At 43.0% G+C, this 13,512-nt stretch overlaps 1 protein-coding gene across 4 annotated transcripts in view; it reads right to left on the reverse strand.

The window, feature by feature from the left end:
- The window catches only part of LOC108433052 (receptor tyrosine-protein kinase erbB-4), a 629,333-nt gene that overhangs the window by 165,918 nt on the left and 449,903 nt on the right, over positions 1–13,512 (reverse strand). For all 4 annotated transcript variants that reach the window (XM_017707323.2, XM_037539223.1, XM_037539222.1 and 1 more), the window contains exon 10: positions 8,804–8,877. In XM_017707323.2, the coding sequence (XP_017562812.1) occupies positions 8,804–8,877 (74 nt within the window). The remainder of the gene's footprint in view (positions 1–8,803; positions 8,878–13,512) is intronic.

Below are 13,512 nucleotides of genomic sequence, written 5' to 3' on the forward strand. Positions count from 1 at the left end.
AAATCATGAACCAACCACTAAAAAGCCTAAAAACCCAAACAGAAACATGATCTCCACGGTCACTACTATCCATATGGTCTTTAGTGAAAGTTCTGCCAGGATGAGTGATCATTACTCCTGACCAATCACAAGCCTACACCTGTCGACATCTTCTGCTGCTTTCAGGTGCCAACATTTTGACCTTCCCATCCTTCCAGGAAGCGTGCAGAGAAGATCTCCACAGACCCCTTTCACCCCGGACACCTCCTGTTCCAGCTCCTTCCCTCAGGCTGGCGTTTCAGCCAGATGAGGATCAGGACATCCAGGCTACAAAGGAGCTTCTTCCCACAAGCCATCACTCTCTTAAACAGTTAAAATATCACACAAAACAATTCCAGCTTCAACTGCACTTCTAGATACGCTCGTATATAGTATCACTCCATCCTCTGGAACTGCTGCTCAAACCAGTGTTTATTCTAGCCTCTTTTCACCTGCCATATTACCCCACCTGTCTGACTGTCACCTCATTGACCCCTTTCTCTGCCACCACACACCCTTTAACAGTGCACAATGTAAGGTTTACAGGTATGACTGTGTGTGTGTGTGTGTGTGTGTGTGTGTGTGTGTGTGTGTGTGTGTGTGTCTAAGCGAGAGAATGCATGTTATGTATTTTATTTTATCTTGTTATATTTTATATTTATTTGATCTTATTCTCTACATGTGAATGTCTGTCTGATACTGTGTACTGTGAGCTCCTGCAACCAAAACCAAATTCCTCGTATGCGCAGCACACCTGGCCAATAAAGCCTGATTCTGATTCTGATTCCTCCAGCGTCTGGTTGTCGGGGGTAGCTCCGGCCCTGCCGTCTCTATCCAGCAGGATCAGCGAGGGTCTCGATGCTCCAAGACCCGGACTGAGAACGGGGACTACACCCATAACTCTTCCATTTCTACTGAACTCTTATCTTCTGTAAAACTCCAGTGAGAGTATAAAACACCGTCTTCCTTCGCTCTTGCCCTCTGAGTCTTTCTGGCAGAACAATAGTTAATGAATAATTCATGGTAGTCGACCTTTCAGTTGGTGCTTTTCGAGAGTTTCCTCGTGCTCGTTTTATTCACCACTGTTTATTGTAATATATTGCGAGGTGTGCTGCAAACACAGTGCTATATTTTGTCCATATCATACAGCCTTATTTACAGACCAGCATCCCTGTGGGTGGAAACAAGCCAAACGATCCAGAAGCAACAGAGCTTACACTTAGCTGCCTGGTAAATACGGCTCCGTATCTTTAGCCGAGAGCTCTAACTGCAATGACTGCGTGAGCGAGACCCTCGTGGGTTGTGAAGGCAGATTACAGGCCTGTCTTCCACGCTGATGTGTTTTTAGTGTGGCGTCTGCTGACACTAATTGCTTTAATGACAAAATTGCAGCAATGAGAAGTCTCAATATGTGTGTGTGTGTGTGTGTGTGTGTGTGTGTGTGTGTGTGTGTGTGTGTTGTACGGATGTATGTGTGTAGGATTCCTCGAGCGTAGGCCGGTCGCCTGCCTCTGTTTTTATCTGTTTACCTTATGTGCAGAGGCGAGACTTCATCATGCTAATGGTGCTAACGAGATCCCGCTGAGCACCTGTCTGAGTTAGGCTAACGGCAGCATGCTAACACGACCTCTCAGATAAATCAGACGCAGGGCAAGGCTGCCTGAGTTAGGCTAACGGCAGCATGCTAACACGACCTCTCAGATAAATCAGACGCAGGGCAAGGCTGCCTGAGTTAGGCTAACGGCAGCATGCTAACACGACCTCTCAGATAAATCAGACGCAGGGCAAGGCTGGCTGAGTTAGGCTAACGGCAGCATGCTAACACGACCTCTCAGATAAATCAGACGCAGGGCAAGGCTGGCTGAGTTAGGCTAACGGCAGCATGCTAACACGAACTCTCAGATAAATCAGACGCAGGGCAAGGCTGCCTGAGTTAGGCTAACGGCAGCATGCTAACACGACCTCTCAGATAAATCAGACGCAGGGCAAGGCTGCCTGAGTTAGGCTAACGGCAGCATGCTAACACGACCTCTCAGATAAATCAGACGCAGGGCAAGGCTGCCTGAGTTAGGCTAACGGCAGCATGCTAACACGACCTCTCAGATAAATCAGACGCAGGGCAAGGCTGCCTGAGTTAGGCTAACGGCAGCATGCTAACACGACCTCTCAGATAAATCAGACGCAGGGCAAGGCTGCCTGAGTTAGGCTAACGGCAGCATGCTAACACGACCTCTCAGATAAATCAGACGCAGGGCAGGGCTGGCTGAGTTAGGCTAACGGCAGCATGCTAACACGACCTCTCAGATAAATCAGACGCAGGGCAAGGCTGCCTGAGTTAGGCTAACGGCAGCATGCTAACACGACCTCTCAGATAAATCAGACGCAGGGCAAGGCTGCCTGAGTTAGGCTAACGGCAGCATGCTAACACGACCTCTCAGATAAATCAGACGCAGGGCAAGGCTGCCTGAGTTAGGCTAACGGCAGCATGCTAACACGACCTCTCAGATAAATCAGACGCAGGGCAAGGCTGCCTGAGTTAGGCTAACGGCAGCATGCTAACACGACCTCTCAGATAAATCAGACGCAGGGCAAGGCTGCCTGAGTTAGGCTAACGGCAGCATGCTAACACGACCTCTCAGATAAATCAGACGCAGGGCAAGGCTGCCTGAGTTAGGCTAACGGCAGCATGCTAACACGACCTCTCAGATAAATCAGACGCAGGGCAAGGCTGCCTGAGTTAGGCTAACGGCAGCATGCTAACACGACCTCTCAGATAAATCAGACGCAGGGCAAGGCTGCCTGAGTTAGGCTAACGGCAGCATGCTAACACGACCTCTCAGATAAATCAGACGCAGGGCAAGGCTGCCTGAGTTAGGCTAACGGCAGCATGCTAACACGACCTCTCAGATAAATCAGACGCAGGGCAAGGCTGCCTGAGTTAGGCTAACGGCAGCATGCTAACACGACCTCTCAGATAAATCAGACGCAGGGCAAGGCTGCCTGAGTTAGGCTAACGGCAGCATGCTAACACGACCTCTCAGATAAATCAGACGCAGGGCAAGGCTGCCTGAGTTAGGCTAACGGCAGCATGCTAACACGACCTCTCAGATAAATCAGACGCAGGGCAAGGCTGGCTGAGTTAGGCTAACGGCAGCATGCTAACACGACCTCTCAGATAAATCAGACGCAGGGCAAGGCTGCCTGAGTTAGGCTAACGGCAGCATGCTAACACGACCTCTCAGATAAATCAAGGCCGGCTGTGTTGGGCTAAGTAACACTAATGCTTTTAGGAATCCCACTCAGGAAAGGCCTGTCTGCGCTCGGCTAACGTCGTGGAGAAACTGGCGATTAGACATTAATGTAGGAATTCTGTTTCCTGCCTGTCAGAGTTTGTTAACATGCTAAGACAATCTTTCTGGTTAACAGCATATAAAAGAGTCAATTAGCGTTACGCTAACAATAACATGTTAACACAGTCTCTCTGTAAAATAGCATTAGAAGAGCCAGTCTTAGGCTAACAGCGACATTCCTATACACCCTCTCTGGGAAATTGCTTACAAACATAGCTAATCAGCGTTAGGCTAACTGTAACATGCCAAAACGATCTCTCCAAGAAACAATGGAGAGAGTCAGTGATCAGCTAACAGAAGCACAGCTACAGTCTAGGAAACTGAACTAAAATCGGTCGAGTTACTGTTTGGCCAACAGTGCCACGCTAACACAATCTCTCTGAGAAATCAGATTTAGGGAAATATAAGCTATTCTAGGCTAACAGTAGTGTGCTAATACAAACTCACGGGATAAATCACACCGAAGAAACGCCTGTGTGTGCTAGGCTAATATTACGAGAATCTCTTTTAGAGGCGTTAGTCTGCACTAGGTCTAACAGCAGTAGTAGAATCTCTCGGAGAAATCACACAGACAGAGGAGGTGTACTCAAGGTTTAAACTATTACATTAAAGCATTTAATGAGATTAAACCTTGCCACGCATTTAAAATAGCTGATCATTTCACCAAATTACTGTACATACCAGACTGAAACGTGACAAAAGGGAAACTAAACACAACGTAATGTACCAAAACACAACTAGGCTGTGTCTAGTGGCCTATTTTAACACACACACACACACACACAAATAAACACAGAAATTTCTATGCCTCAAAAATTCGGACATGTCCCACCTCCCATGTCACTATGTCTGCCAAACTTCCAGCTAAACCATCTGATTGCATTAACAGCACATAAGTTAAAAAATACTAAAAAAAAAAAAAAAGCATTATATTAATCAAAACAAGAAAATCTTTCGGTTACTGTGTGTGTCTGTGTAAAGTGGCATGTTTGTACATCTAATAAAGGAAGAGAAGTCAAACTAAAACCACTCGGAATACAGTTTCTATCAGATTTTACGAGGCGGATAATCCTGTAAATGATTTGTTCAACAGAAGAATAATAACCGCATAAACGTCTGTATCCGATTACATTCCCTATCGGAAAGTTTAAGTCCGTTCTGCATGTGCGTCACGTCATAGCGAAAGGTTTATAACGTTCAACATGGCAGAGCAGAAACTGGTCTGCAGAGGAGACGAAGTTTATACTCTGATCTTTAAAAGACGGCGGTGGGACGGACGTCCAGCTTATGTGTCTCAGAACACGACGTCTTCCTCTCGGCTTTCTTTAATAAGGACACGTGAAGGACGTTTTCCTGAGTCTGACATCATTTTAAAGTAATTAAAAACACAAGCACTGCTCACTGCTGCTCATCTCACTCTGACTGCGCTCACGTGATGCTGGTTGTCATGGTAACGTCTACACTAAGTGGTTCTCTATGCATGTGCGAAATTTTGGATCAGATTACCTGTGGTGAGCATGCAGGCAGAGATTTTCATCAGATTTTTGAGTAAAGTGAGCAGATCAACACCTTACGTTTTAATGTATAATCAGAATGTGTTTCGGGTGGGCAAAAATCTTTGCAGGTAAGCACAGACACTGTATAGTTAAGCCAGCTGGACCCTGCAGCGCTCCAAACCTGTTACACAGCAGTGGCTGCAGGCAGACACACTCACACTCAGGCCCTCTGGCAGTGTGTCTGAGATTCCTTCTGACTCACACACTCAGCAGCACGGGTTAAGAGCTTTAAAGTGATCCTTACAGTCCAAGCATTCCTCATTGACCTCCTCTATTCATCCACACATTTACTCATCCAGCCTCATCGAGCACTGACTTCTCTGACCTCGAACTAAATGAACTCCAACACAAAGACAAGTACAGGCTATTTATTTAAATAATGCAAAGTAAGAATTCTTCCTATAGTCATCACATTTGCATCATTTTCCTTTTCCGCTGATCTAAATCCAACACTGAACAAATCCTGTAAATGATTATGAGAAACAAGGCGACAGACACATTCAACATTTTGAGCTGCAGCAGACCAACAGTGAAAATGTTGAACATGTGCAACTATCTCACTGTTTTTACGAGGCACTTTACTCAAGTGATTTATAATCTCTGTTCATGCCGAGTATCTGGAAAAGATACAACACTCAAAAATGTGTACATACAGATTTTATACAACATTTGAAAACATGACATCCTGCTCGACACACAGAATACAGCAAAACAGCAGCAGAAAAAGAGTCCTGCTAGCACAAAAACGTCATCTATAGCCTCAGCTTTTGAATAGACCAAAAATAAATAAATAAATAAAATTAAAAAATGTAAAGATTAACTATAAAATAATAAAAAAATTAACCTAGATGGGTAACACGTTCTTTATCGTCATAGATTCTTTTTTCGTGGCGCATTCTGTAGCCATGCTTTAATACATTTTATTTTAAAAGTTTATATAATGCAAACTCTTTTATCAATCAGCTCAATTTTTGTGCCATTGAAAACAATTTCTATGAAAAATATTTATTACCTTGTAGTTTGTGTGAATAGTAATTTTATTCAGAAGTATATATAAAACAACAAATTTAAAAAGAAAAAAAAAACATTTTGGCCAAGTGTGTCTTGAATTTTGGTTTCAGACATAAATCGTCATTTTGGTGCATCACTAATTTTTGATTTTTGAAGTGTTTACTTTTTTAGATTTGCACTAGAGCTACAAGTCTAATGTTGCTAAACGTAGTTATCTTATAGCTGAAGTTTGGGGAGGAGGAGCATGTCTGAAAATCTAACGCTCTATATATTTACATCTTCATGTTCAGTTCCTGTGACAAAGTGTTTGCAATCCCCAACACCACCCCATCTCCACTTGGTCAGTCCTTTCAGGGCTATGAGGCGGTCTGGCCTTCTAGCTACAGGCAGAATCTGCCCAGAACTCCAGCCCAGGTTCTCAGAGTTCTCCCTCCTCCCTCAATCAGTCTTCCCTCATACTGCCACCACCATGTTAAAGGCATGGTCTGAACTCACAATGGTAAATGAAGCGCATAGGCACCAGGTTCAAACTGCGCACCTAAATCATCACACACTCGTCTGAAATTGTGTCAAACTGTTATGCAATGCCACAAAGATTTGTGTTTGTGGTTTCTGACCCTGCATGCCGGACTGATACTAACCAAAATAGACAAAAGGAAGGTCAAATTTCAGGCTTCATTGCTACTACTGCTAATCCTTTTTATACAGATAAATTAAAAGCCCAAACTTTTCCAGACAGCCCTTCTAAGTCATGAACTGAGCTAGTTTAACCCTTAAAGGGGTAAGACTTTTTACTGCTACTCTGAATACTTAGTCTGAAAACTACTTAAGCAAGAATAAGTGCTAAGCAATCACAAATGTGATCGGAATGATTTGTGCATTTTAAGGTCACAATGTCCAATGTCATGCATTGGCGACACTGTTAGACATGAAAGGTTCTGTGCAGGTACTTTTTCATTTAGGTACAAACAATGTAACTGTTCCCTCAAAGGTGCAACAGTGATTTTTCCTTTTTATAATCTGTTTTAAAACAGAACAATAAAATAAAAAGCCTGGAGATGAGACGGGGTACAATGATGTCCCCTGACTAAAGTTCCTGAGACATACCATTGAGGGTCCCACCCAAGTGACATGAGGGGTCCTGCCCCAGAGACAGTGTAGTTCATTTATTTCTGAGAGTGTAGAGGGATGTAAACGTCCCCCACATTGGGCTGTGGGGTAGAAGAACTGTATTGTCTGGAATGATGGAGCTCCATCCAATACCTTTGGGATGAGTTGGAGTGATCCACAACTGACTATCCAACATCTGTACCTGACCTCACTAATGCTCTTGCGGCTTTTACCGCAGCAAAGGGGGACAAACTTCTTATTAACACCCTTGCTTTCTGAAGATACAGTGGTGTCTACAAACATTTGGACATGCAGTGTAACAATACCTTCCAGTGTCTGAAACCACACAGGCATGTCTATTTGAGAACAATGCTGAACGGTTTGACACAGTTTGAGGGTGTGATGACTTAAGCACACAGCTTGCACAGTGCTAACTGGTAGGATACAGGATTTCATTATGTGCTAGCTACATTAAACCTTTTGTCCAAAACTAAAGAAGTGAACGTCAGGCATTGACCATGTCTTGGCTACATTTGGGGTAAGAAGGGGAAAGTGTCAATTTATCTGAACTATTGCTTTAAAGGACTGCCAGTTTATAGACGGCCCTCATACATATACAGTTCATATACATGGTCCTCCAGACTGGGCATTTCAAAGAGACGTTTCTCAACATTTCAAGCGGAGGTCACAGAGCAGAAATGACACTCTGCCGAAGAGGACACTGTTCTGTCAGAGAGCAAAGCCCTCTGCTTCAGAGCAGACAGGGGGACATGCATGCCTGCCTTGCCTGCTGTCACCTCAGAGAGAGAGGGAGAGAGAGAGAGACAGAGAGAGAGAGAGAGAGAGAGAGAGAGAGAGAGAGAGAGAAGCTTCCTCTGAGTGTCTTCAGTGGCTTTAAAGCTCCATGCAGCAAAGAAAAAAAAAACAAGGTGGGTGTCCCACACTCCCGAGAGAGAGACAGAGAGAGAGAGAGAGAGAGAGAGAGAGAGAGAGAGAGAGAGAGAGAGAGAGAGAGCACATTACTGAACAAGCAGGGGAGAGAGGCTAGAAGGCTAAGAAGGCAAGTGAAGAAAGAAAGAAAGAAAGAAAGAGAAAGGAGAAGAAGAAAGGGAAAGAAAATACAAGAAAGAAAGAATAAAAGAGGAGAGAAGAGAAGAAGAAAAGGAAAGAAAGAAAGATAAAAGAAAGAAGGAAAGAAGAGAAGCAGAAGGAAAGGGATGAAAGAGCAAGAAAGAAAGAAAATGAAAAGAAGAAGAAAGGAACGCTAAAGACGTGAGACAGAAAGAAAGGAGAAGAAATGAGGAGGATGGAGTAAGAACAAAAAATAAAAATATTTCTAATAAAATATCTCAGTCTTCTCTCCATCTTCTATTTATCTCTCTCTCACTCTCCCTCTCTCTCTCTCACTCCTTCATTCTCTCTCTCTCTCTCCCTCTTTCTCTCTCTCTCTCTCCTTCATTCTCTCTCTCACTCTCCCTCATTCTCTCTCTCTCACTCTCCTTCACCCCCCCCCCTCTCTCTCACTCTCTGATTATGTAAATGTGGAGATTTTCATCTCTCAGAGGGGAAATAAATGGCCAGAGATCAAAGCTAATTGGTGGGTAGAAGAAAATGGCCTGTGGTTAAACCGACCTGACTGGACAAGGACAGCATGAATTATTAAGTGTGTGAAATGTCGTTATAACAGTCTAATAAACTGTTCATATGTATAAAAAACACTGTGTGAAGCTGTATGGACCTAGAACAGTGCTGTCTTACCAGTGATCTCTCGAACAGTGCGGAACACGTTGAGTTTCTCTGGGTCCAAGGCTTCTATGTTGTGGTAAGCATCCCTAAAAAAGTGGCAAAAAAAACACAGGAACTGAAAAAGCAGAAATGAGCACAGACAAGACACAGTCTTCCGTCCTTCTGCAGGATAAATACACTGAGCTGCAGATAAAAGGCAGATATTATGTAATAGTCGTGTCCCGGAGCTCACTGTCTGGAGATGATTTGTAAAGGTTATCTGTACCCTAAGGCTCGCCTCAGCACCCTGTGAACTTTTAATATGCATTCTCTCTGACATACGCTATCGCTCAGGCACTTATTCACTGCCCAAAAAAAATCAATTATGATTTCCACTGTGTCTGATTTTTCTGACTATTATTTTATAACAGTTTTGGAATCAAGTTTTATGAAAACTATTCCAGATGGAGGGGTACATTTAGGGCATTTTAAGGCAAAATAGTTACCAAAGAAAACTTATTTTCTCAGATTTATCCCTAGTTTACCATCATCAACAGTACATATAACAACTCAGAATATTTGTGTAGGTTCACTGATGGTTTTGGACAGTAAACAACAGTGGTGGGCAGTAATAAAGTAAATGTAATTCAGTGCTGTACTTAAGTAGTTTTTTTCTGTATCTGTACTGAAGTATTTCCATTTTGAGTGACTATTTACTTTCACTCCACTACATTTCAGAGTCTAATATCTGACTTTTTCCTCCACTACATTCTGAGAAATCTGTCGTTCCTTTTGGTTTCTGTGTGTATAAAAACGTAACATGTCAAAATGAAAGAAGCGCAAAGCCAGAGCACCAATCAGGGCCCAGCGGTCACTTTGTTTAGAGCTGGTTTTGACCTGTTGGTCATACGGACCCAGTGCAGCACACGGTTCAACGTCAGCGCAGCAGCGTAAAACTTTGGGAGAGTCTGTTCAACATAAATGATGAACTAACCTAACTTTGTGTAAATACTTTTTTTTTTTTAAATCCCACAAACGGGAAAATTCCACCTCCGCGTTTAACCTATCCATGCAGTGAAACACCACATACACACTAGTGAATACACACACTAGGGGGCAGTGAGCACACTTGCCCGGAGCGGTGGGCAGCCCTATCCATGGTGCCCGGGGAGCAATTGAGGGTTAGGTATCTTGCTCAAGGAGACCTCAGAATCCCAGATGACCCTGTCCCCCACAACTTCCTCCAGCTCATTCCTGGGGACCCCAAGCCGCTCCCAGGCCAACTTGGAGATATAATCCCTCCAGCGGGTCCTAGGACGACCCCGGGGTCTTGTCCTGGTAGGCCGTACCTGGAACACCCCCACTGGGAGGCGTCCAGGGGGCATCCGGATCAGATGCCTGAACCACTTCAGCTGGCTCCTCTCAATGTGGAGGAGCAGTGGCTCTACTCTGAGCTCCTCCCGGATGACCGAGCTCCTCACCCTATCAAATAGAGTGTAGCCCGCCACCCTGCGAAGAGAGCTAATTTCCGCTGCTTGTATTCGTGATCTCGTTCTTTCGGTCATTACCCACAGCTCATGACCATAGGTGAGGGTCGGGATGTAGGCCGACTGGTAAACAGAGAGCTTTGCCTTATGGCTCAGCTCCCTCTTCACCACTACAGTTCGGTACAGTGACCACTTTACTGCTGCCGCCTGTCCCAGCCTGCGGCCGATCTCCCGGATCCCTCTTTCCGTCACTCGCGAACAAGACCCTGAAATACTTAAACTCCTCCACCTCATTTAACATCATTTCATTTTATAGTAAATTAGTTTTTAATTAAACCTAATTTTACTCCAAAGGAGCACTTCATATCAAACCTCTCTGACTTTACTTATAATTCAGCAATTCTGCAGAATGTATAAGGAACTGTAGCATTAGCATTTTAATAGCTTAATCAGCAGATAAACAAAATGAAGTTTAAATTTCAATTCAACAAGTTATCAATTTGTGTTTTTAAATAATATCTCAAAAGCTTTTAGTCTGGATAAACAACATCAAGCTGGCCTCATGCTGGCTTTGGACCTCACTGCCAACAACATAACTCCAGCAGGCCAAATTAAAAAAAAAAAGATTTATTACAGAAAATAACAATCAGAAGAACAAAGCAACAAAACAGGATGAAGAAAGACAAGCTGAAAACACCAGCTCTAATAGAAATAGACTAATAGAAATGATCCTGCATTCATTTTACCTTTTACAGTTATAAGTTATATTAACAGTTCTTTATTATTCTATTTTACCTTCAGTTTCAGATTTTCTCATCATAACAGCCACATAAATGTCACGAGCCTTAGACAGACAGACAGACAGAGAGAGAGAGAGAGAGAGAGATAAATGGACAGAGTGACAGAAAGGAATGAGCTCCACACACTTCTTGTTGCCATACATTTCCCGTATTAAGTCAGCACGATTACAGATGGACAACCAGTTTGTATTACTGTATCAGGTCTTCAGTGTGAAGAAAAACACTGCACACACCCTGTTAGTATTTGGTGTCACCGCCTTTAAATTGCTTAACTAGCAAATGCTTGGGGTAGCCTGGGTCTCGCTCAGTCAGGTTTGTGGACCTCCTGCTCAGACATGCTATTTCAATCCAGTCCAGTCCATCATGGGATTCAGGCCAGGAGTTCGTGATGGCCACTCATATACTTTCACTTTGTTACCTTCGAGTCAATTTGTCACAATTTCAGGTGAATGCTTAGGATGCTTGTCTTGCTGGAAACCCAGCTGTGATCAAGAATGAACTTTGTGGCTGATGTCTTGAGGTGTTGTTTCAGCATTTCTAGATAAAGCTCCTTCCTTAAGACAACATATATTCTTTGAAGTGCAAAAAAAAAACATCTTGATGCTGCCACCACCATGCTTCGCATTAGGGATGGTGTCCTTAGGATTATATGCCTCAACATTTTTATTCCACATAGTGCTGATCATTGTGGCCAAACTCCTTCAAAAGACTAGGTACTTGTCTTGGTGATTATCTAGAAGCGTGTGACTGGCTTTTTATGCTCGTCTTGGAGCAGGATCTTCTCTTAATTTCTGAAATCTTCCATGTTTAAACAGACGTTCAACTTGGTGTATACATTTTGACCTACTGGAATTCAGAACTAGTGAATCAAAGCTGAAACAAATCTGTCTCTAAGGCTACGTTTACACAGCAGGTAAAAGTGGCTCTTCTTGCGTCGTGTGTTGTACTTCTTGCTTCTTGTGTCGTGCTCGTCCAGAGGTAAACAATCATGACGACCAGCAAATGCCTGTCACTCCCGGAGCATCACAGGAGCGATTAAGAAGTTCCAGTGGTGGACAGCTGGGCTCATCACCCATATTGTGTCCGAGTTCACCACTAAAGGGGCACGTTATTCAGTGAATTCCAATCTGGCTGTTCAGACTGCAGATCAGATACGTATCTGATTTCATTACCACACATGAAAGCGTCTCAAATCAGATTTGAATTCAATGCATTTTTTGCTGTTCACACTGCCACACAGACTGTGTCACATATGAAGGAAAAGATCAGATTTGGGCCACTTTTACCTGCTTTGTAAACGTAGCCTAACTGATTATTGAGAAAGGATCAATAATATGAATAAGACACAACTGTCAGGCCAAAAGAAGTGTATGGCAACATAAAATGAGCAGAATTGTGAAAAATTGAGTTGGATGTCTTGAGCCTAGGTGTATGCACATACAGAGAGAGAGAGAGAGAGAGAGAGAGCGAGAGAGTGAGAGAGTGAGAGAGAAAGTGAGAGAGAGAGCGTGAGAGAGAGAGTGAGAGAGAGCGAGAAAGAGAGAGAGAGCGAGAGTGAGAGAGAGAGAGAGAGAGAATGAGAGTGAGAGAGAGCGAGAAAGAGAGAGAGAGCGAGAGTGAGAGAGAGAGAGAGAGAATGAGAGTGAGAGAGAGAGAGAGAGTGAGAGAGAGACAGAGAGAGAGAGATACAGAGTGTGACAAGTCTAAAAGCTCTTTCAGCATCTCTGGTTTGTTTGGTGGCATCTGAGCAGCAGCTACAGCAGAGTGCTTTTAACTCCCCCTCGGGATAAAGACCTCACTTCTCAGACACAAACTCACTGCAGCTCACAGAAACCCACCAATTCATACCAATCAGCTCAGTAGCAGAGCGATGTAGAGGAGGAACAGAGCAGCAGTGGAGCGGAAACGCTGGAATTACAGCTTTATTAATAACACAGTTCAGGGCTGCTTTGCTTTTAACTAATTTTGCTATATAATATGATATGTATTACATTATTATTTCAATTTACTGCATAATTACTTAATTTACTGTAGTGGTAGTTGAATTGTTTCAAATTAATGGCAATAGTTATGTTGATGCAAAAATATACATTATATATATATATATATATATATATATATATATATATATATATATATGTGTATATATACACACACACACACACACACAGACACACACACACATATATATTTATATATATCAGCAATTCCGAGTCTGCACTTTTTTCAGTTCATGATCAAAAAAAGTAAAAATGTAAAGACATTTTTTTGCTATAAAAAATAATGGATTTTTGTCAAACTCTTATCATGAAAATCATAAAAATATGCACAAACAGAAATATCATACTGACTGTTTAGAATTGTACTTTCACTGTAATTTGCCCGCTGGATCAAATGAGCTATGAGTGACAAAAAATTACAGTAAACATGAGAAGAGGCATTTCAGGGCGTTTAC

Source organism: Pygocentrus nattereri, chromosome 6 (assembly GCF_015220715.1).
Source record: "Pygocentrus nattereri isolate fPygNat1 chromosome 6, fPygNat1.pri, whole genome shotgun sequence".
Lineage (NCBI taxonomy): Eukaryota > Metazoa > Chordata > Actinopteri > Characiformes > Serrasalmidae > Pygocentrus > Pygocentrus nattereri.